At 37.3% G+C, this 26,017-nt stretch overlaps 1 protein-coding gene across 2 annotated transcripts in view; it reads left to right on the top strand.

Annotated features, from left to right (window-relative positions):
* Nucleotides 1-20,995, top strand: part of KIFAP3 (kinesin associated protein 3) — a 116,538-nt gene extending 95,543 nt beyond the window's left edge. The window contains exons 20-21 of one of the 2 annotated variants that reach the window (XM_081113197.1): nucleotides 16,197-16,265; nucleotides 19,590-20,995. In XM_081113197.1, the coding sequence (XP_080969323.1) occupies nucleotides 16,197-16,242 (46 nt within the window). In that variant the 3' untranslated portion in view covers nucleotides 16,243-16,265; nucleotides 19,590-20,995. The remainder of the gene's footprint in view (nucleotides 1-16,196; nucleotides 16,266-19,589) is intronic. The other variant, XM_081113196.1, reaches the window with a different exon arrangement.
* The last annotated feature ends 5,022 nt before the right edge of the window (nucleotides 20,996-26,017 follow it).

Here is a 26,017-nt window from a genome sequence, read left to right as displayed (position 1 = left end):
ACAGATTAATACAGTTGTATAAACAAATTCGAATGAAATGAATGGGATAATCTCAGTCTAGAAGGGTTAATGTCTCGTGCAAATAGTTTATTTAGCTAATTAACTAGTGTCAGTATATATATATGATACTATTATTTTACACCTATAAATGAATCCTTATATATTAGTCTTATCTTATTTGTTTACTTTTTATTGAGACAACTTCTTTGTAGTCTTGAAATCGCAAGAAACTTTGGTTCTACTGTTAGAACACTAATAATGATTTGCATTTCCCAAGGAGAATTGAATTAGGTTTTATTAGCAAATTGGGCCTATAACTTTAAGGCCAAATTTTATTAGATTATCACACATCAGCATTAGCAAATTATAAACTTTACTGAAATATAGAAATAGAAGCCAAAAATCAAGGCTTAGAATTCTGGAAACTTCAGAAGATGTTTTATCCTAGAGAAATTATACTACTGACTTGGAAAAAATTTTTAAGTGATTTATTTTCCTTTGAAATTTAGAAGGAATAGAAGTTGGCGACAGAGCTGCCCTCATAAAGTTTGTGTTAATTTTCAATCTGGTGATCTGAGCAGAGTTTTTGAAGGCATGCATGTTGGCTGTATATAAAGTCCAAAGGTGCTCCCAAAGAAAACCAGATTTAAAATCGAATTTATTATCACTTTTTTAGGACTTCATTTTAAGGAGAAGAAATTCAGCATAACTTAGTCTATAAACAGAAAAGTAATCTGAATATGACTAAATCCTATAAAAATGTTAACACATTAATTATGGTGTAGCTTTGTACTAGAAGAAATGGCATGGGAATTAATCCAGTCGTGACTGAGAAGTTAATTATATCACCACCATTAAGAGCAATTATCTAGTGTTAAAGTTCATACATTTTTATATGTATTAATTGCATTTTTGTTGGCTGTACAGATATATAAAAATTAGTTGTAAATTTAAATGGAAAGAAAATAGAAAGTCCTTCAGCAAAGATGACTGCTTTTATAACATATTTGACCTATGGAATGCTCTTATTTTCAAAAAAAATATGAGGTGTTTTTTTTTAAGGGAATAGTATGCAAATTGCCATTATAAAGGCTTGCTTAATCACATGCTAATGATAAGATGCAAATTGTAAGCAATTTGATTGATAAGCACCACCACCCATCCAAGAAAATAAGAGAGGAAAAGAGAGCATGTCATCTTTTATTTCCTTTAAGTCTGGATTCAATGATACTGAGCTTACTCCTAAACTAGGGGATATTTTCTCATTTAGGGTTGATTTATTCTGGCCCGTCTGTGTTTTGATTGATTTAACAATGTGATTTAAGTATTTATGAACAATTTTAAAATTTTTATGTTAGAAATGTTAAACCAAATATTTTTTCTCAAATATTTTTTGAAAAAACAGATGAAACTTAGAGCCTAAAGGTTTTTAAATGTAATATTAATTAATTCCCATATTCTCCATAGTCCTTCCAGATGTGCTATTACCAAATAGCTCAGTTCTCAGATATGAGCCATGTGGGTTCTGTAAACTGATTTGCACTTATTTTGAATAGGAATTATACAGATTGTTGATGAATTATTAAAGTTAATGTATTGCCAAATAAATCTAAAAGCAAAATATTAAACTGTAGTAAATGAGAAAGGAATGTGCAAATGAAGACCTGCCTGCTTTAATAAGTTTAGCAGTTACCTTCTCAGTTTCAACCAAAAGAAAAAAGTTTCTTTTTTTTTTGTTTTGTTATTGTGTTAAAAAAAAAAGGGGGGGGGGGATCTATAAAACTGCTTGCAGCAGTATCTAAGACAAAAACAAGGAAATATAATGTTCTAAACTCAGCCGGTCCAAACCACTTGAGCTGCTATGACAGCTCATAAAACAGAGTAGTTTTTAACTGGGCTCTGTTTTACATTGCCAAAGTGAATTTTCCTTGCAGGAAGTAGCCAGAGGGTTTATTTAGTTTCCAGTCCATGGCTTTGATCTTTCTGTACTGTCACATCTCGGGTTACATAGCTCTTTTTCACTGCAGTAAATCTGCAACAGTTAATGAGAATAAAATTTCCTCCTCCTTACTGATCACATGCTGTTAAATGCCAAACCACAGCCAACTGCATATTTGCAGAGTTTCAGCTACAATGTATGAAAATGGTGCAGTCGGTTTAATCTTGTCGTCTTTGTAATTCATTTTATTGGGCTTGCTTGCTTTTTAAGTGACCTACTTTATCAAGTAAGTGGTTAAAAGGCCCAACGTGGGAGAAAGATTTAGAATGTTAACAAACAGAGGAGAAAGGTGTGCATGTGTTGAGGAGGTGGATTGAGGGAGTCGTGCGCATGCAACGTGTACTAGCATTAAGATTCAAAGTGGGTCTACGTTAGTGCTTTTGAAAGACCAGGCCATTCGTTCTCTTCAAATAAAATTAACTAGTTTGTCAAGTCTTTGATTGTGTTGTATGTTCAGTTTCAACATAAATTTGCACTTAGTATTTATTTAATAAGTCAGAACATTATTTTTAACTTCTGATTAAAGAGTCCATATTATTTAATGGAATTTAAAGAATTTCAAAAAAACTTGATCTCTACATTACAAGAGCTATTCTTAAAGTAAAAATAACATTGTTATAAGCAAGCACTGAAGCATCCTATCAAAAGGGGCCATATACATATTGGAAATATTATAAATATTTGTAAAATAAATCGAAGGATTTTAAAGCAAACTATTTTATACACCATTAAACATATGTATCTTCATGCTGAATTACAATAAAATCTCATATCTTTATTTGCTTTTTTTGCTACAATTAGACCTTATGATTGAGGCATTATTTGATTCAATTAATATATGTTGTTAAATTTATTTTTCACTTACACCTTTTTTCTTTTTTTATTGTCTTATTTTGTGGTTGGTAACTGGAACTTATCTCAGTCCAGAAATTCACTCTTAGAAGGCCATTTTAGATGACAGCCATTAATAAGTATATTCTAGTAATATTATACACTTATATAGATCATAATAACATATAAATATGAAGTATTATAAAATAAAATATATAAAAGAAATAAATCAATTCTAGTTTTTCACCATTGAAGTCACACATTATCTTATTGCCATCTGATTCCACAGAAGAAATCATTTGTATTCTCATAAAAATCAAAATGTTGGGTATAAATTAATCCTCCTATATAATAAAAGGCTAATATGCAAATTGTCCCTTCAGGAGTTCAACTGACCCGGAGTTTGACCGCTCGCTATGATGTGAGCTGACCACCAGGGGCTGGCGCGGAACAAAGGAAGGCCCTAGCTAGCATCCGGCAGCCAGGGAAGGAAGTCCCTGGCCAGCAGCCAAAAGGCCTTGATCGGCCCTGTTTGTCGGCCAGGCCTAGGGACCCTACCCATGCACAAATTTCATGCACCAGGCCTCTAGTAGTATATAAAACCCATTTATTGATTTAAATAACTATCATAAAAACAGTAACTAAAATTACATTGAAATTTAGGATAATATTTCTAAATTTATCAAGATTTCCTGATAAAACAGAGGACTCACTTGGAGAAGTGCCTAGTTTTAGTTACCCCAATGAGAAAAGAGTGACTTGAAAATTTTAAAAGACAGAGAGGTGCAGTACTACCCTGGGTCTTTTCAGAATGTGTTAAATATAATGTAGAAATGTTGAACTTTAAAATAAGCCAGTCTATGTGTACTTAAACTAAAACATCATCGTTTCCATGTGGAAGAAAATGGTGGAGGCTAACACAAAATTTTAGACTCTGTATCTGGGGTAGAGTGGGGGCGCTGTTCTGTAGTTTGCTTCTTCATTTTTCTGTAATATTAAATCTGTCAGACCATTAGTCTATAATCCATCCAGTGTTCTGGATTTGAAAGTCCACAAAAAATATCTGCACAGAATAAACATTAATTTTGTTAAGTTTTTATTATTCTTCAAAAAAAAATAAGCAAAACTGCTCAAAAAAGGTTTTGTTTCTGGAGCATGAACTGTTCAGTCCAGTTTTAAATGAAATTACTGGAAAGAATTAGAAACAATTCAGGCTTCAATGTCATATAGACTTAATCTTTATCCTAATTCAGTTACTTGAAATGTTCTCTAAAATAGTTTCAATTCCTCCTACAATCTGAGATCTGTTGATTAATAATAATGGTGGCAATTAGTGAAATACTAGAGGCCCGGTGCACAAAATTCATTCACAGGTAGGATCCCTAGGCCTGGCTGGCAATCAGGGCTGATCAGGGCCTTCCAGCTGCTGGGCCAGGGCCTTCCTTCCCCAGCTGCCAGCTGCTGGCTGGGGCCTTCCTTCGTTCCTTGCTGCCACCTGGTTGTCAGTGCACGTCATAGGGAGCAATCGAACTCCTGGTCTCGCAGTCGAACTCCCGAGGGGACACTTTGCATATTAGCCTTTTATATACAGTGGAGCCTTGACTTACGAATTTAATTTGTTCCATGATGGAGCTCGTAACTCAAATTACTCGTATGTCAAATCATAAAGTGAATGAGTGAGACACGTGATGCTGGGCTGATGTTGTGGTGTTCACTGTGACATTCGCTGCGCCAACTAGCGGTGGGGTATCTGAAGCTGGCTCGTAACCTGAATTTTAGCTCGCAACTCAAAGCAAAAAATCGGCTGAGAGACGGCTCATATCTTGAAAAACTCGTTAGTTGGGGCACTTGTAAGTCAAGGCCTCAGTGTATATATATATATAAATATGTACCTTGAGTGCCAGGCAGTATGCTAATTGCTATTTATTACATCCCTATCTAATACAATCTTCACAACAGCTCAGGCAAGGAGCCATTCATAGTAAGAAAACTGAAGCTTATCAAGTTAAGCAACTTGCCCACAGTTATCTTCCTGCGACCCAATGTCTACTTTTATTCCTACCCATCTTTCTCCCCTCTGTTACACTGAAGAAAGTGGCCTTTTTGCATAGTCCAGCCAGTCCATTTTGCTCGGGCCTCATCCCTGTTGTTTCTCAAGGATTTCTTTGCTGTCATCTCTCTTCCCTCTACTGGATCATTTTGTCATCTTATGAACGTTATCTGGAATCTCCAAAGTTAAACTCACATTGGCCCCACATCACATTCCAACTACTGCCCATTTCTCACTTCCCATCATACATGCTTCTCAAAAGACTCCTCTTCACACTTCACTTTCCTGTCTTGTCAAGATTGCCAGTGGTCTTCACATAGCCACATCCAGTGGGCCTTCCTTGTCCTTCATTCTCAGCAGTGTCTGGGTCCTGCTTTGTGAAACTTCCCTTTTGTCTTATTTTCTATACGAACAACTCAAGTATCTCACCTCAGGTATCACTCCCTCAAGAGCCGTTTCCTGACAAAACTATCAAAGAAGCTCCTTCCCCATCTAACTTCTGTCTGTGTTAGCACCCCTGTCATTTATTTATCTACTTCCTTCCACAAGAGGTTAGTCTCCAGAAGACCAAGAACTTTTTCGTATTCAAAGTTGTGCCTACAGTGTCTGGCACAGTAGGTTCTCAATAGATGTTTGTTTAACAAATGAGTTATAAGGGTCACAGCCAGTGTTCAAACACTTACGTGTCTTCCTCTATTTCCTGGGCTGTATTTTATTTTCAATGTTAATTTTTTTAACAATGTCTTAAATTTATATATAATCTTTACTATTTCAGCGTCCTTTCAAATGTACAATGTATAGTACATGGTGGAGCAAAAGTAGCTTTATAGTTGTTCATATAGAAAATAATAATTGACAAATAATAATACAAGAATAAACAGTTTCATGTATTCACACTGTAAACCTACTTTTGCCCCATCCTGTATTTATTATAGACTCAAGATATATATATACACACACACATGCACATATGTAGTATTATATGCTTATAACATTGTTGGTAGGAACCTGTGCTATGTGGGAAATTTTTTAATAACCTAATAAGATCAAATGTCTTTTAAATTGCAGTATTTTATGTAGATGAAGATGCATGCCTTCATAGTTAAAATTAAGAAATTCTTAGTACACATGTATCATGCTACAACATATCTCATTGAAGTATTTCTCATATATATGTATACACACACAAACACACATGAGAAGTACTTACCTTACCGAATATCAGCATTTATCATTAAAAAAAAATTATTATTGGGAAAAGAAACTTTTAATGTCCCAGTATTAACAAGTTTTACATTTTTCATTATCAAATAGCCTATGTTTTGTAGAAATAAATTATATGCTATACTTAAAATGAATAAAGAGTTTCCTTAACTGTATTTTTTTCCTATTACTGGGTATTAACTAATGACCTGTTAGTAACTAGTAAATCAGAAGGATAGCATATGTGCTATTAGAGATTGTCATTTCCAAAAGATATTTTAACTGCTAAAGTTTCTGTGATGACAAATTAAATTAACTTTATAGAATATAAAATAAAGATGTAATCAAGGTAAGGATGTGCATTTAATGTTTTCTTTTAACACTTAATGTTTTCTTTATGTAGTAACCTTTCTAACTGACAAGGACTTGGATGGGCCTCAGGGATACAGAAACAATTCTTTTTCCCTTAAGAAACTTATAGTTCAGGATTAAAATGTAATTATTTGAGATGACTTAAAGCATAATTATTATTCCTTATTTCAACTTTCTCTTTTTGAAAATATTAAAGATTCATAGTATTATTTGGCTTAGAAAAGGAATTAAGGAATCAATACTAAGTACTTTGTCAGCTTTGGAACATCAGTGGTCTTGTAACTGGACAACCAAGGGGTCCAGGCTGCCCGTCACTACTTCAGCCAGTTAAGCAGAGACAGAGTTGACTCATATATGAGCGTTTATTCCGATGATGCTGGCAGTGTGGGAGAGCAGCAGGTCATCCACAGAAATCTGCTCCGCACCCTACATAAGCCAGCTGCTTTTGTTGGGTAGAAGGGACAAAGATTACATGGGCAAGTAGGAATTACAGGTATGGGAAAGTGGGCATGGTTTACTCATTACAGATTACAAGTCATGAGGACTCGGGGGAGTCACAGAGAGCGGGCACCTTCAGACGCCCCGGGACCAGATTACAGGTAATAGAGGGTTTTAAAGATCAGATGCCTTCAGGACTAGGTGCCAGGCGGTTGTAAACCTGTCCATAATGATAGGCAGTTCTCAGAAGAAGGATGGACTGCATTCCAATGTTAGCTCTCAAGTCCTAGGGCGTTTATCTCCCAGCCAGGTTAGAATGTGCTTTCTGTAATCAGAACAGAACCATCATGGTTAACAGAGCATGATTAATATTTCTTATAGTTGTAGCTGGTCCCAAATATTTTATTTTTCCCCTTAACAGTCTTCTACATGTTCCTGCCTACTTTTGTGTTATTCCAACACCTTGATTAAATGTGCGTGCATGCATATGAGTATTACAATGAAATAAACATCTTAAACAGTTCCGAATTGTCCTTAATCTTAAGAGGACACAAAATCAATCATCTTTGGAAAAGAATGCCATGCTATGTTAAATGATAAACACTGTGTGTGTGTTTTTCATTTTATGCCTATCATTGCAATTTTTTTAATTTTTTTCATTGATTTCAGAGAGGAAGAGAGAGGGAGAGAGAGATCGAAACATCAATGATGAGAGAGACTCATTGATCGGCTGCCTCCTGCACGCCCCCTACTGGGGATCAAGCCCGCAACCCAGGCATGTGCCCTTCACCGGAATCAAACCTGGGGCCCTTCAGTCTACGGGCTGACACTCTATCCACTGAGCCAAACCAGCTAGGGCACAGTGCAATTTTTGACAAAGAATCGCATTATCACTTAATTACACTTCCTGAATTACATAGGTTGTTTAATAAAATACTGCATTGTGGTGGTAAGTCACTAGAATTTTTATACAACAGTAAATTCTTCATTATAACAGTAAGCTCTTTGGAAGGATGAGTCCAGAAGGCAACTCATTGTGGCTTTGTACTGGAGATAATGCTTCTTTAAAAACACATCTATGTCCTTCAAAACATAATTTGAATAACCATGAGATTTGAGGAAAGCTGCTATATCATTGAGTTTATTGTAAATGTTGATTTTGTTGGTGCTTCCCATCTCAAAAACAAAGATATATTGAATAGAAACTTTCCATTTTATAAAGGAAGAGAGGAAGGGAGGGAGGGAGGGAATAGCTAGTGGTGAATCCTCAAAACATTTAATAGAGTTTTAGATTACAAAGATTTGTTCAAATGGATCTGGTTTTCTCATTTTAAGTGCAATAAACCTCCATTGATGATTATTTGAAAATCAAGACGATGTCTGGAGCTAAGGAGGTTAATTAGGGACTCTGGTTTTGTACACTTTACCTGTAGGAATTGTAGGCCAATACAGTCTTACAGTAGTAGCCCAAGTCAGTTGGTAATCTCTTAACTGCTTGGTGCTTTCATCCGTTAGATAGAAATCAGAGCTATTTCAAAGAGGCAAGTGTGGCTCTATAATAGAATCTAATTTCAAATGCTATTTGTTTTTATATTCTAGAAGAATATTAGTAATTTTCTAAACTTTATACTTCTGTTATTAAAGTGAATTATTGGCATTATAAATTCTATGTATGTCTATGCCAGTTTTTATGTAAAAGCTACATATTTCTATGGCCTCATTTTAGCCTAGTGAGGCACAATGGCACAATCAACAAATGCTTTTTATGCCCTTGATTAAGTTAAAGATTAAAGTCTTTTTAATAGATTTATAAACAGGACCATAATTAATGACTTCTTGAATATCTTCTCTTTTGTGGACATAAGTCAGCATCCTATCTCATGTAATGTAACATACACCACATAACACACATATTTTTTAAGCCTATTTTTTTGTTTATCTTTACCTAAAGTTGATACAGCCCACTTTTTCAGATATTCTTTCCTTTTCAGTCAAAATGAACGCACCTTCATATTGGCCGGTCAGAAATTAAAAGGCAAAAGCAGTCTTAAAAATGAATCCAAATTGGTTTGGACAGTATCGAGTGGCTAATTTAGAGCCCCTCAAATGAGAAAGGAGAGGTGGAGGCTTCTAGGAGCATAGTTAGGCAAGTAAATTTTTAAATTGCAACTGTAACTTAAAATTACATCTTTTCAAATTGATACAAGAAACCCATAAAGCTGTGTTTACATGGGTATTAAAACTTCATGCTGAGATAGCTTTGAGGTGGTAAATGAACAGGAATTCTTAAAAGTCTCTAAAACATTTTTTAAAGGTTTTTGGGTTTTAAGGACTTTATAAATATTGAATTATTATAATTAACTTATTCTCTTTGTACACAAAGAGGAAAAATAAACTATTACAGTTTATTACTGTTGCAACTTGCCTATTTCTCTCAAAGTCTGGGGGAGGGAAGTACTGTTTGCCATCAGCAAGTGGGTACCATAGTCATTTAAAATAAATCAGTTTGCAATCTTTCCTCGTTCTGCATGCTTGAAATAACTAGTATAGATATACAATTGACCCTTGCACAATGCAGGGGTTAGGGGCACCAATCTCCGAGGCAGTCAGAAATCTGCATATAACTACAGTCAGCCCTGCACATACGCAGGTCCCACCGGGAATTTATCCTTGAACACAGTTCCAACACGCTGGTCCATTGAAAAACGCGTGTGACCAATCCGCGCAGTTCAGACCCGTGTCGTTCAAGGGGCAAGGCACCTGTGCGTGTTTGAAATTCCACCTAAAACCCTGTTTTTCCCTTAATCTCAAGAATGTACGCTGCATTCCCATCTCCAAGGAGAGTTCTCCTCACCCTTGCCCAGCTTTGCTTATAAGTCCCAGTTTGTTGGGTTGTCACAACCCCAAGACAGTGAACATCCCAAAATGAAAATACCCCACGCCAAGTACTTCTGTGCCCTTTTCAAAGAGAAGCCAGCACTATAGCAGTCAGCCTGGGAACAGGAGTGTGTGCAAGGTGAGAAGTGATGATTTCTGTGAAATAACCAAAAACCTTGCCCTTGATCAGCCACTTTCAAAGTAAAATCACTGAATATAAAAGACGAGAAAGCATGTAAAGAGTATTTTTCATCTCTAAAGGTGCTGTACCATTTGCATTAGTCATAACACAGAATCCCACTTACACAAGCCATCCACTCGCGCTATGGTAAAAGGAAGGTATGATTGGCTGTGGCATTATTTTGGTGCAACAACAATTAGTCGCCTGTGCGTAGGCATAACTCTCTATGAATTATGTAAGAGCCCCAGGAGGCCAAACAAAAAGCGTGCATGAGAAGTGTGCCAGGTATGATAAGGATCTTTTCACTCTCTAGATTATATGGCAGGAGCCAGGACTTCCTGGGTATTTTTAGGGGAGGTTCTATTATTTTCATATGTCAGAACAATAACAATACCAACTGTATAAGAGTCACCATCCTGTTCTTGTAAGAGACTTGGAAATATAATCTCAAGGCAGACATGTTAAAAGGGATAGCCGTTATTCTTATTTTACAAAAATAATCATGACAAAGAAAGTTACAGATATAGACTGAAAGAAGTTATCAATAGAGACAGAAATCTTATTCAGATATTGTTTCTGAAGTCATTGCACCCAACTGACTTTTAAAAATTCAGGAGTTAAGTTCATATTTAAATTAATGTTGTTGAATTTAATAAACGTTAGCCTTAGATAGATGTAAGTAGAAAATGAATTCACCTTGGGATGGTTTGTTTGTTTTTACAGATCCATAATATAGCATATTCTCAAGGACCAAGAGAACTTGTAAAATGTAAGAGTGGAGGTTTACTTTAGCACCTGTTCTTCCAGTGCTACCTGCAGTGTTGGTTCACTGCACAGGATCCTGAGGTTCTGAATGCTCTAGAGCAGTGATGGCGAACCTTTTGAGCTCGACGTGTCAGCATTTTGAAAAACCCTAACTTAACTCTGGTGCCGTGTCACATAGAGAAATTTTTTGATATTTGCAACCATAGTAAAACAAAGACTTATTTTTTGATATTTATTTTATATATTTAAATGCCATTTAACAAAGAAAAATCAACCAAAAAAATGAGTTCGCGTGTCACCTCTGACACGCATGTCATAGGTTCGCCATCACTGCTCTAGAGGGCACCAAGTAGCTATGAAATATTTATCTGGCGGTGCTGATTACTGAAATTACTGAGTTAGTGACTGAAAGCATTTGCATCACACTGCCCAATACAGAGGTTTAAAATATTATCATAACCCAAGGAAATGCTTTTTTGTTGTACTAGTATATTTGATAGCATAAACTTACTGAGAATCAAAATTTCAAACTTTCATGCTTTGCTGTTTTAAATCATACGCTTTTAATTTGTTTAAATACTATTTCTATTATCCATTCTTGTACCGGCAATTTTGGAAATATGTTACTTAGTTTGATTTAGCTACAAACAAGTCTTAACTTTTCAACCACCATTTTATTTTTATCAGCCAAAGGTAATTTGTAGATTATTTAATCTAAATATTGAGACAAGTAAATAAATAAGTAGACATGACATAAATTGGAAACTTTACATTAAGCTTCTTATATTTGATAAGACTATTGAGTTTTTTTACAACATTTATCCCCCTCTTATGTAAGGTAATAAAAGAAAGTGAAAAGTTTCAAAACTATATCGAAATATTCCTAAACTATGTTATTTATTTAAGCACTTTGGAGACAAGGTTTTAACAGAAGCTTAACCATAATTTTCCATTTATGAGAGACTGGTATGTCAGTAGGGGTAGTGTGCACGTTAGGTAGCCATATTACCTCATTGACTATGTCCAGATGTCAGGTTGCTGTGTTTAATGAAGAAAGATACAGTCCATTTTGTTACAGGACTCATGATAATTTTAGATTCTCTTCCATCTCTTGAACTTGTTCATTTTGATAGTGCATCATCACTTTAAGATTCTGGTTGGTGCTTAAATTACAGTAACTGGAGGTCATTATTCATATTTTAACTGGACTCAAAAGTTTTTAGTACCAGCATTAACTTTTGAATTATGCTCAAGGTCTTAGACTTTACAGCATGTTTAGTTTCTTTTCATTTCTTATTCATATTTTTCAGTACCTAATAGTCTCCGGCTCCCACCTCCAACAAGAACTCTCCTTTCTGTTCAACATCAGAAACATTTTCCTCTTTGGCATGTGCTTTCTAGTTCCCCAAGCAGTAGAAGCAAATTGGAAAGTGCAGCTGTCATTCTCGGAAGGTCATAGATCACACTGGCAGCCTGAGTAATCCAAGAGGTTTTAAGTATCATAGCACTGAGTTTAAAGTGAAATTCGCTCTGACAGGGCTGGCAGGCCAATAGGAAAAAGAAATATTTGTGCTTGGAGAAGTGCATATGTAGAGACCAAGGGTATAACTGATGGCTGGAAGTGATTTCAGTCTAAAAAAACAAATCATTAAGAGAGTGCATAGGGGTAAAATACACAGTTCATATTTTAAAGAGTCTCAAAATGAACCAGCAACTAAGGTTAGCATTACAGAGTAATTAGCTGTGGTGTTCAGGCTTTAACTCACTCAGTACCAGACAGGACAGTTAAACCATCACTATGAAAACATTGCTACTTACATTATAGTCTCTATGTTAAGCCTACAGCAGTCATTTTTGTACCTCAAAAAACCAAGGTATTATGACAGATTATATAAATGTTGAAGCAGTAACAGACAAACAGTTATTCAAAGGAGGTGCTAATGACTCAGTTTATTGACCTAGGGGTTACTTAAGCAGCTCAGTGAGCTCCCCGCGCGTTTGGTGGTGTGAAATGAGGCATTGCTTGATATTACATAACTGCCAGCGTCAGCAGCCTTGTGCTTCATTGAAAAAGCGGAAGTTAGAGATGCCTTCATTAAAAGGTTGCTGTAAAAAGTTGGAGACCATTATAAACTGGAGTAAATGTTCACATCAGCTTGATAACCACATCTGACAGCTTCCACCAGGCACCTGTTAGGGTATTTTTCTGTTAATTGCTGCAAATAAGGAAAAAGAAAACATCTTCTAATGTCTCAGTTGTTTCTTCTAAATCCTTGTTCTCTTCAAGAAAGCCAATTTTGAGTTCAGGAATATAAAGCTTATAAATTATTTCCTTGAATATGCAGAGCAGATAAAAAGTGTAAAATGGAAGGGGACTTCCAGCAAGATGGTAGACTGAGCTGCCTTGGAAGGGCATCCTCCCATATAAATGCATAGAAAAGGTGGGCGAAATAGAACAACAATTTATAATTCATGGCCAAGTTCAAAAAAATTCACAAAGATAGGAAACACCCCCAGTGACACACATGCACACAAGAAAGAATCACCCACAAGAATACTGAATTGGATATAGGTTTTGTGGTATATAGGAGGGTGGCACTGAATTCCCTATATAAAGTTGGGAGCTTCGGTTGAAAAGAGATCTCCTGGTTTTAATTCACCAGCTCGCTCCATATACATGAGTGGGTTCAGAATTTAGACTGTATAGTATAACTGAGGGAACCCCAAATCCAGAAATTACTAAAATTGCTTCGGGACAGTGAAATCAGCAGGGCCTTGAAATTATGAGCAAATACAGAACCTCTCTGTAGAAATATTTCCAAGCTCAAGGGCCAACAGATAGGCAAAAAATAAATAAATAAACCTGAACTTGAACACAAAAAAATTACAGTGCTCATAAGGAAACGACCGTCATGAAGAAGAATTGTCAGATGCAACAGTAAGAGTCAGGATGCCCAAGAATAGCATTAATAGTGAGGCTATAAAATGTAGGAAAAGTAAAAGGATAGAAAACTTAATGCAGTATTTGTATAATATGAAAAGATACCAACTGTAACATCTCCACATTAAAATAGACCCTGGAGATGGTTAAACAACAAATTAAGATGTATAATGAAAGAAATTTAAATTGAATGATATTACAGGAGCATCAATAAAATAGATTTTCTTTCATTTGGAATAAGTTCATGACTATTTTACACATGCTTCCCTCATTTGTACAGATTAGTTTTTCTCAGAAGCAACTCAGTATAGTAACTAAATTAAAAGGATCTGTCAATGGTACTTTTCCTGTCAGAACTGACATATGTCTTTTTTTTTTTTAAGTAAATTCCACATGAGTACTTTAAACACAACTTCCCACTACTCATATCATTTGTCCCTGATTTTGGGGGGAAATATTACTTGGCTTGATTTCAGTAAAAATATGATTCTTTAGTATTCTTAGGCATTTAGTTTTAAAATAAAAGGAAAATTGATAATCACACATATAAAAAGTTAAAAGAAAACTAAATGGAAAATTACAGCTAAACTTGATATATATTAGTGAAACTCATTAAAAGATTGCTTACCTGCTCATTTTCTTAATAATACAAAGGCTCAAGTCCAAAGTAATAAGTAACACCTTCAAGCAACCCAAAATATGTACTTATTGCTAGATATAAATTTGTAGGAATGAGACGCTGTTAACAGTTCAATGAACATGACAGAAGCCATTCTACAACAGTAGTACCTTAGCATGCATGTACATTACATTTTTCAGTGTCCAAGACAGCGTCTTCCTAGCCTTTTCATAGGCCCTAGTTACAGCAGTTTGCATACGCCTAATATTCCTATTTAGCTCTAGGCAAATTATTTCACACTTACAAAATGAAGACATCAATTATATCAGAGAGCAATGTAAACCACATTTTGTCGAAGGTAAATAGCTGAAAATTTTAAATTTTATAAAGCTTGCTTTCTAACTTTGCAAAAGGGCAATACTCAGTGATAAGACAAGCCCTCCATCTAGTGGTTGGTCTGAAAATTACAAACATTTAGATCTTGATTTAGTAATACTATATCACTATACAAACATTAGGTAAAATTTTATAGGCATTGTCTCATTTGATCAACACTTCTCTTGTGACTATAATAAAAGGATAATATGCTAGTTAGACCAGACAGCCGAACGACCTTCCAGATGAAGCTGCGGCGGGGGCGAGGCAGATGCGGTTAGGAGCATCAAGCAGGCAGGGGAGCAGTTAGAGACGATCAGGCAGGCAGGCAAGTGGTTAGGGGCGATCAGGCAGGCAGGCCGGGTGGTTAGGAGCCAGCGGTTCTAGATTGCGAGAGGGATGTCTGACTGCCAGTTTAAGCCCAATCCCGCAGCAATTGGGCCTAAACCAGCAGTAGGACATCCCCCGAGGGGTCCCAGATTTTGAGAGGGTGGAGACCGGGCTGAGGGACACCCCACCCCCCTTCTCTGTGCACGAATTTGTGCAGCGGGCCTTTAGTTTATAAGAATGTCAAGAAAAAATGTTCACTTCTGCCAGAACAATCCAGCCCTTTCTATTGAATACAGAGGCAAACTACTGATTTCATCTATGTGGAATACCACAGCCTCTAGTTATTGCATGAAGCATATTCCCATATTAAAGGGGCAAAATTTGTTTTGTTCCCAATTAACTATAACTTCTAAAATTTTCAGCCAATTTTTATATTCTTTCCCTTGATTCTCAGTTCCCAAATAGTAATAGTAAACCATACACATTTTAAAAGAAAAAAATACTATTTTTTTTTGGTTTGAAATATAACGTATTTTATCATTGTTTTTCTGCCAGTGTCTCTCCCGGCTCTCATTAATGATTTCACGTGTGGACAGCCATAATATGCTCTTAAATGTTCCCCATGCTCTTTCCTCTCAACGCCTTTTGTTACCACAATTATCCCTCTAAAGAACAGAAGTAAATTGTTCCCCTTCTTAAAAACCATGACTACTCTCACATTTTAGAGAGCAAATGTAATGGTAAAGATTTTAGAGACCATATCATGAGGAAAGGTTAATCAGGAGTTGTAAAATCAATATTAAAGAAGAATAAGACTTCTCATGTGGCTCCAGAGGGTAAATCTAGGACTGATAGAAGCAGATCTCAGAGCGGTGTCACAAGGAACTTCCTAACCGTCTGACGTGGCATGAACTGCCTCCACAGTGGAGTGAGACCTGCATTTCAGGGGTGTTCCCACGAGAATGGGACAGACCCCGTTAAGGATGCTGTTGTGGATGAAAGTGTAGACGATAGCTGATTTCTGGAAATGTGTCCAACAAAGATTCTGTGAAAGAGAACATGGCTGGAAATTTTCTTTTGTAGCATCCACTATTATATTCACTATTTACTCTGCATTCATTTTGCTTACTTGGGAATTTCAAAGAAGGAAAAAAAGTCTTGTATTGCTTTTATCTAATTTTAATAAAATAACGATAATACTTTTCACTTATGCAGCACTTTTCATCCAAGGATTTCAAAGTGCTTTACAAACATGCACTAATTAAACCTCCCAAACAGCCAGAGGTAGGTGGCTTTCCTCCCTTTCTTTGGGAATGTCAACTCTGGGCCCAAAGTTCAGTGAGAGCGTCCGAGGGCCTGGGGCTGCTCCCGGCTGCTGTCCCCGTGTACTGTGCTGCATGTGATGCGTCACCTGTCATGTCTGGGTCCCCCTCCCCCCATCATCTCGAGTTTAGAATTCTAATGAATGCTGTTAAAAATGTATTTGAAGCCTTGCTAATATTACAGGAAATTGAGTCTCCTGCTTGCTGAATGCTAATAAGAGCTCTAAGTGTTTTTATAAAGTAAAACCTAGGTGTAGTTTTTATATTTGTTTTTGGATTTTAAATATAAATGTTTTGTTTATGAAGAATTTGTCATTTTCCTCTCTGGGTACCCCAAAATCTTGGTTCTTGGATCATAAAGCTTAATAGCAGGTGGGGTTGGAGCCCTCACCTTTCCTAGTTGTCTTTTCACAACAAATAGTAACATTTTCATTGAACCAAAATTATATATTTTCAAGAAGAGATCTTGCATTTTGCTATTTTTCTAATTTAAAGTTCCAGAGTATGATATCTAGACCTGAGGATGCAGGTCAAATGACACTATATTACTAGTCCTGGAAAGGAAGAGTGGTCTGGTTGTACTTATTCTAATCTAAAGGGACACACCGCTTCTGTATGGAGGTCAGCAGTACCAGGACGAGGACATGCACATGCAGACACACACATGCAGTGCGGGATTAAGGTCCCGTATAAACAGCCAACTACATGCACTTACCTGAAGCAGAACAGTCACACGGCAAGGGCAGGTGCACATCTCACAGCTTCGTCTTCCTTGGTTCTCAGGGTCCCTTGTGAGAGCGTGCAAGTGCCTTTTATACTGTTGACTCCCATGGGAGAAAGAGTAAATAAATGTCCACATGTCCCAAAAGAATAGAGGTGGCTTCAGATTTTCCTCCTTCTATGGAAAGTCAAGACATTTTGTCCTTGACATTGTACTACACAGAGATGTCTCCGTGTAAACAGGAAACCTGCAGGCTCAGAAACAAACTCATCAGTTCTAGGTTACGTCTTACTTTCACTGACTGGGTGCAAATTCTTACCAGCAATGTGACTGACATTTCAAAAAAACATAATACCCACCTGTTACCTTACTATGGAAAGAAAAAACATCAGGCAAATCAGTTGTCTGTTTATTCTTTACCCGTTAGCAAGCCCCATGAGGAAACAGTGATCAGAAGTTTGCCTATTGGTCACAGAAAGAAAAAAATGGAAGGTTTTGCAGTTTGAATGTATAATGACCTCAGCTTCTCAGAGCCTTTATTGAGGCTCCTTCCTCACTGAAGACAAGCCTGTCAGAGCAGTCAGGTGTGGTTAGAGGTCCCCCCAAGAAATTGCTTGGGTTGGTTCTACCAGCATTGCCTCAGGAGCTTGTGGGCAAACTGCCTTCTGAAGCGCCTCCCCCTCCGTTAGATAGAATCGGTCATGTTGTCACGGTCCTGTGAGAGGTTCAGTGTTCAAGGTGCTTTTGTACAGTTCTTCACTGATCTGCTGTGTGCTTCTCATTTCCAAGGTTTTGAAAGAGATCTCACCACAGCCCCTAGATTGAGAAACAAAGACAACATTAAGTTGATTTAACCTAAGTCTGCTGCTGCTTGGCCTCAGAAGAGATGCTAAAATATGTAGGGAGTGGCATAAGTACAAAGATGATAAAGGAAGGAGTTGAAAGCCACAGCTCTCCCATCACTCCTTATATGGTGGAGAGTTGTTCAGATACATATTTGTTAGCCTTAGTGCTTCAGGGGGAAAATTTCTACAGCAATTTTCCTCTGATTCTAAAATGATAGCAGGTACAGCTGAGTTCATGGGCGCCACTAGTTTCTGAGACATCTTTAAAAGCTGCCTTTAGACTAATATTTCTCTTCATCATAAAATTTAACCTTCCCATAGGACCAAGGTAGAAGGGGCATGCTAATATTTTGCCATTATAAGATAAAATTCAAACTTAAAATTTTCAATCAACTTTCAGAAATTATAGATGGAGCCCAAAAGTTTGATTTATCCAGCATCACTCATTATAGATGCTAACCTAGACTTACGTTTCAGAAATTCCATTCCCCTGGGAGGTAGATGCACACGACTAATATGCCCTGTATGTATTATGACTCTACATTTAGCTCTAAGTCCTATCCCAGTACACACACACACACACACACACACACACACACACTATTTAAAACCTTGATATTTTAAATTATAAAGTGTTTTCATCTCATTTTGAGCTGTGAGAGTAAGTTAGTGGCTATTGGATATATTGTTTAATCATATTGAGATTTTGCTTATAAGAGAAAAGTATTTTCCATCTAATAACATGATCTTAAATCATTTAAATATATTTATTTTTTCAGAGCTTACATTTCTGCATTATAAACCCTTTCCTTTTATTGGAAACGAGCTCACTGGCATTCACTGCATGAGCTGTGCATGAGCATGTTGCAGCTGCCATATCTGCCTGGCAAAGCTCTTGATTTTGCTAAGTGTTGGGTAATTCTCTGAACCTTAAAAGGTGCTCTGGAGAACAGATTCTCTTCTAAATAGTTTACTAATGGATGAATAATTTGTTTAAGGTAGTATTCAAAGTCATCCATTATCAAGTTATTTTTATAACTGAAGGTTATCTTTGGACTTCTATTTCCATGGAATAAATTGAATCAAAATGTATAATTAACTTTCTGTTACTCAAACATGTACTACTAAGTAAATGTTTGCACTGAGGAGTCAGAAGAAGGATTGCAGATCAAATCTGGCTCACTTTGAAATTCTATAAAATGTCCTGTCTTCTTCCTTTACTCACATGCTTAGTGTGCAGTTTGGCCCTAAGTGAAAATCAAACTGCTGACCTTATAATAGTGAATCAGTCCTACATCTTCATATGAAGGAGATCTCAATATAAATAGCAAAACTCATTTTCCTACAGTTTTAGCATTGTATTTCTCGCATTGTATTTCTGATCATTGCTAGCATGTAAAATCTTTTCATATTCTGGCATAAAAGCCATATATGCATGTAATTTATTGACACTTATCTGATCTGTCCTCCTCTTTATCTTTAATGGTTTTACCCTGATAACAGTGGTTCCCAACATTTTTAACGCACATCATTAGAAGTGAATATTTATCATATACATTTTATGGCTATATTGGTTTTTTTAAAGGATTGGTAATATCCACATCAATCACTTCCACTACTAGGAAGAGAATCTTGAAGGTGTAAAGTTCCAGGCCTCTTACTTGACCTGCATTGTGGGTGTGTGATGAAAAATCTAACATATTTCTTTTTCTCTTTCTAGCCTTGGAATGGATGGCTTTGGCCAGCCCATTGGCATTCTTGGACGCCCAGCCACAGCGTATGGATTCCGCCCTGATGAACCTTACTACTATGGCTACGGATCTCGATAAAGTCGTCCCTTTCCATATGTGCTCTTAGCTTAGAAGAAACCTGTGTGGGTTGGGTTGACTTGGAATATTGAGCTAATAATGCATGTTGATGCTATTGCAGGTCTGTGCTTGTTTTTATTGTTTCATGTTGTTAGCTGCAGGTTAACTGCAACCCTATGTCCCCTGTTAAGTAGAGTGAATGCTTGACACTGTTCATCATCGAGCCATATCTTGATGCTGGATAACATTTCCCTTGAGACTCAGAAGTGGATGCTGAAATCAACTAGACTGGAAAACAAACACTACATTATGTACATTAAGTGACTAATTTAATTTCTATTAAAAAGAAACATAAAGTACAAATGAATTAGAGAAAGTCATGTGTTTCTATTTAATGTGTTTCATTAGGAGTTACATGCTTATATAGGGTGCATATGAATTTTATTTTTCCCTGCCTCTTTTCCCCCCTTGTAAACTCTTGAGTATTTCATGTGGCATATGCTACCCTGAAAATTTATAAAAAGACGTCAGCTTTTTATTCCATGCCATGTGCCTGAAAGGTTGCTTCCCAGAGTTATTAACTATGAGTTTTCAATTAACAATGGAACATATGCCGTATGTTGTTGTATATGAGTATAGTCTCTTCAACCATTTGCATTCATGTCTTTCTGATTTTAATATAGAAAGTCTGGGACATCTATTAGTATGCATGAAACTAGATTAGTATTGGGCTTTTAAATTTTACGATTTGTGAAATTTAAAGTATGGAAAAGCTAAATTTTCTCTCTTGAGGAAAACTAAGAACAATATTTTGCTCACTAAGATACTTGTTTCCCATTTGTTCCATTGTTGTTATAAGATAGATTAGGTAGTAAGAAATGGAAAGACTTTATAATTAATCATGAGTTTTGAAAATAGCTCAATGTTATAATGCTTAAAATTTACTTAAGCAAGTAAAATAACAATAATCTGTAGCTATTTCCTTGAGCACTTGCTGTGGAAGGAATTATGTAAGGCTTTGAAGGGAATGCATAGATCAAAGACAACTTCTGTCCTTGAGTTTTAGATCTCATTGATCTACTGCTCTGTTTATTGGCTTGATTTATATTTAAGAAACAGTAGAGCTGGAAAGAGCCTTTGAAATAACTCAGTCTATCTACCTATTTGAGAAACCAATCACGTAAAAATGTTCAATATAATCAACAGATTTTTAAACTACTGCGTATGTCTAAGAATATGATACTTCTGAGGGAATATGTAACTCTGAAATATGATTTGTGTCTTTGAACTTACAACCTAATTGATCTTTCTGAAAACATACATTTGTCTTAGTTTCTATTTTAATCATAGAATATTAAAACTGAAAAAGGCCCTAAAAACAACCCTGTCAGATTCTTTCAGTTGAAAAAACTGTGGCCAGGAGAGATGAAATGATTTGCCCAAGCTTATCTATTTGGCCAGTGACATAATCTGTCTCCCTGCTTCCAACCCAGTAACCTCAACATTAAGCATCTTGCCTTGTTATTTGTCATATGTACAAAAATTAAATACACATAATAAGTGACATTAATAGAAAGACAACGCAAACATGCTAAAGCTTAACTTCCCACATATAGTTTCAAAGTGATTTAGGAAGAACATCATATGAAGTATCTAACACAGTAAGTACTAAACACGTGTTATTCTTATTACATTAACTTGTTTTATTTTTTTCATAGAATTTACATTAGCTGAACTTATCTTTGTTCGTTTGTATGCTTATGGTCTCTCTGTCCCCGTAACCCCCAAGATGTGGTGAGAGCAGGGAAGTTGTTTTGTGCCGGTGTCTCCCTTGTCTGTAGAGTGGAAGCTGGCGCAGTGAGTGCTTCACAGTGAATAAGGAGCGAATGTCAGGGAAATTGTAGAGTCATTTAGCTCAGGTCCAGATCCACAGACAGTAGCAGTAGTTAAACATTAGTGTGGGCAGGCATTTTGAAAAACTAAAATAACATTCCTAGGACTATGGTACTAGCCCATCTTCAGTCCCTTAAACAAAAAGGGGGGGCTTTATTTGGGCCCCTCAAACAACCCACTTTTCTGTAACGGCTGTTCCTCCTTTTCTTAGTGGTCAGCACAGTGCATGGCACAGAAAGGGTGTGGTCAATGCCTGTGGAATAAGCAGAGTCTGTACCATGAGGTCACAAGTTCTGGAACATGTGCAGTGTCTAAAACACAGGGCAGTCTTTCTTACAGCAACACGGGTGTCACGATGTCTGTGGTTGACTTCAAATTTTCTCAGCATAGGCAGTGTGAAGTTCTCTGTGGTTTAATTGGTTCCAGGTATACCATAGAGGCAGCTAGCATTCTAGTAATCAGAACGCACACGCCAGGGGTAGCTAGTAGCATCATACCAGAAAGGCCACGTTCCAGAGATGGAGCTACAAATACTTTAACCACCTTGATCTCTGAAGACACAGATGTTTTACTAATTATCATAGTATCAGAAATGGGTTTTTATTGGCAAAATTAACATCTTATAATCACAATCTACATTAGAAATGAGGTCTAAAAAGAATTCAAGATAGGTGACTTGTTCAACATATTTTAGAAAAGGTTCTATACTCCTGAATAAACAGTGTCTAAACATTCAAGGAGACCTCTACCTATGGAGATGCCATCTGAGGCCTCGTCCTAGCTCTGTCACTGGTCTCGAAAATTTCTGGTTGCCAGATGCTGATGCTGACGACCACGATGATAACAATCCTGCCCCCAAGCAGTGGTACCTCTGCTGCTCAACTTTCTAGTGCAAAGTGATGGTCGGCCCTCTAGAACTGTGCTCCCCAACATGGTAATCACCAACCATGTGTGACCACTGAGCATGAAAATATGGCTAGTCCAAATTCTAAAAATAAACTTCAGAGAAACCAAGATGGCAGCATAGGTTAATGCCGGAGTTTGCTGCCTCGAACAACTACTTCCAAAATACAACTAAAAGACGGAACGGACATCATCCAGAACCACAGGAAGGCTGGCTGAGTGGAAGTTCTACAACTAGGAGGAAAGAGAATAGCATACCGAGACTCAGAGGAGGCGCAGTGCTGAAGTAAAATACTAAGGTGCGGAGGGGGCTGGCGGCAGAGGGTGCGGTTGTCTGTTTCAATCGGGAGAGAGTCTCCAACTCTGAGCTCCAGATCCGGGCGAGTCTCTAGGAACCCAGACTGAAATGACTGTCTGGCTTCAGTCGGAACTCGAAGGCAGCTTTCTCTCTGAGGTTTGCAGCAGTTGCTGGGACTCTGAGAGGCAGAGCCCCTGGGGACGGGACTGAGAGCAGCCATAACAGCTCGCTCCCCGCCCTGTAGATCCCCCGAGACCCGCCCCGCCCAAGCCCTGCACAGAGGCATTTGCGGGATAGCCTTAGGCAAAGGCTAGATTAGCACCGCCGTAGAGATCCAGCACAGAAGTTCTCCCACTGCAGACACAGCTGATTCTCATAGCCAGTTGGCCTGGAGGTCAAATCACCCCCAGTGATACCGACAACAATCAAGGCTTAACTACAGCAAGACTGCGCACAAAGACCACAAGGGGGTGCACCAAGAAAGCATAAAAAATTCGGAGACAAAGAAACATGACAGAAATGGAGGATATAGAGCTCAAAACCGCACTTTTAAGGTCTTTCAATAATTTTCTAGAAACTGCCAATAATGAGATCTACAAGAAATCTAATGAGACCCTCGATGTTGTGATAAAGAACCAACTAGAAATTAAGCATACACTGACTGAAATAAAGAATATTATACAGACACCCAACAGCAGACCAGAGGAGCACAAGAATCAAGTCAAAGATTTGAAATGCGAAGAAGCAAAAAACACCCAACCGGAAAAGCAAAATGAAAAAAGAATCCAAAAATGCAAAGATAGTGTAAGGAGCTCTGGGACAGCTTCAAGCGTACCAACATCAGAATTCTAGGGGTGCCAGAAGATGAGCGAGAGCAAGATATTGAAAACCTATTTGAAGAAATAATGACAGAAAACTTCCCCCACCTGGTGAAAGAAATACACTTACAGGTCCAGGAAGCACAGAGAACCCCAAACAAAAGGAATCCAAAGAGGACCACACCAAGACACATCATGATTAAAATGCCAAGAGCAAAAGACAAAGAGAGAATCCTAAAAGCAGCAAGAGAAAGAAACTCAGTTAACTACAAGGGAATACCCATACGACTGTCAGCGGATTTCTCAACAGAAACTTTGCAGGCCAGAAGGGAATGGCAAGAAATATTCAAAGTGATGAATGCCAAGAACCTACAACCAAGATTACTTTATCCAGCAAAGCTATCATTCAGAATTGAAGGTCAGATAAAGAGCTTCACAGATAAGGAAAAGCTAAAGGAGTTCATCACCACCAAACCAGTATTATATGAAATGCTGAAAGGTATCCTTTAAGAAGAGGAAGAAGAAAAAGGTAAAGATACAAACTATGAACAACAAATACGCATCTATCAACAAGTGAATCTAAGAATCAAGTGAATAAATAATCTGATGTACAGAATGAACTGGTGATTATAATAGAATCAGGGACATAGAAAGGGAATGGACTGACTATTCTTGGGGGGGAAAGGGGTGTGGGAGATGCAGGAAGAGACTGGACAAAAATCGTGCACCTATGGATGAGGACAGTGGGTGGGGAGTGAGGGCGGAGGGTGGGGGGGAACTGGGAGGAGGGGAGGTATGGGGGGGAAAAGAGGAACAAATGTAATAATCTGAACAATAAAGATTTAATTTAAAAAAATAAACTTCATCAATAAATGGTGTTGGGAAAATTGGACAGATATATGCAAGAAAATGAAACTAGACCACCAACTTACACCATACACAAAAATAAACTCAAAATGGATAAAGGACTTAAATGTACGACAGGAAACCATAAAAATTCTAGAAGAATCCAAAGGCAACAAAATCTCAGACATATGCCGAAGCAATTTATTCACTGATACAGCTCCTAGGGCACTTGAACCAAAAGGGAAAATGAACAAATGGGACTACATCAAAATAAAAAGCTTCTGCACAGCAAAAGAAACCATCAACAAAACAATGAGAAAACCCACTGTGTGGGAAAACATTTGCCAATGTCATATCTGATAAGGGCCTAATCTCCAAAATTTATAGGGAACTCATACAACTTAACAAAAGGAAGATAAACAATCCAATCAAAAAACGGGCAAAGGACCTAAATAGACACCTTTCAAAAGAGGACATTCAGAAAGCCAAGAGACATATGAAAACATGCTCAAAGTCACTAATCATCCGAGAGATGCAAATCAAAACAACAATGAGGTACCATCTCACACCTGTCAGACTGGCTATCATCAACAAATCAACAAACGACAAGTGCTGGAGAGGATGTGGAGAAAAAGGAACACTTGTGCACTGCTGGTGGGAATGCAGACTGGTGCAGCCACTATGGAAGACAGTATGGAGTTTCCTTAAAAAACTGAAAATGGAACTCCCATTTGACCCTGTGATCCCACTTCTAGGAATATATCCCAAGAAACCAGAAACGCCAATTAGAAAGGATATATGCACCCCTATGTTCATAGCAGCACAATTCACCATAGCTAAGATTTGGAAACAGCCTAAGTGCCCATCAGCAGATGAGTGGATTAGAAAACTGTGGTACATATACACAATGGAATACTATGCTGCGGTAAAAAAAAAAAAAAAAAGGAACTCTTGCCTTTTGCAACAGCATGGATGGAACTGGAGAGCATTATGCTAAGTGAAATAAGCCAGTCAGAGAAAGATAAATACCACATGATCTCACTCATTTGTGGATTATAGAGAACAACATAGACTGATGAAAAGGGACAGACCCAAAGACTGAGAAACAGCGATCAGGCTATCAATCCCCAGAAGGAAAGTAGGGGAGGGCAGGGGTAAGGGGAAGAGATCAACAGAAGGACTTGTATACATGTATATAAGCCAAACCAATGGACATGGACAACGGGGGGATGGGAGCATGAGTTTGTGTGTGTGGGGGGGGGGGGAGGTTGGGGGCTAAAGGGGGGGATGAGGACACATTTGTAATACCTTTAATAATAATAATAAATATATATATATATATATATATATATATATATATATATGAAACCAGAAACACCAATCAGAAAGGATATATGCACCCCTATGTTCATAGCAGCACAATTCACCATAGCTAAGATCTGGAAACAGCCTAAGTGCCCATCAGCAGATGAATGGATTAGAAAACTGTGGTACATCTACACGATGGAATACTATGCTGCTCTAAAAAGGAAGGAACTCTTACCATTTGCAACATCATGGATGGAACTGGAGAGCATTATGC

The sequence above is a fragment of the Myotis nattereri genome, assembly GCF_964212035.1.
Source record: "Myotis nattereri genome assembly, chromosome: 18".
In the NCBI taxonomy this organism is placed as follows: Eukaryota; Metazoa; Chordata; class Mammalia; order Chiroptera; family Vespertilionidae; genus Myotis; species Myotis nattereri.
The sequence above is the reverse complement of the archived record's forward strand: the minus strand, read 5'-3'. Positions and strand labels throughout refer to the sequence as shown.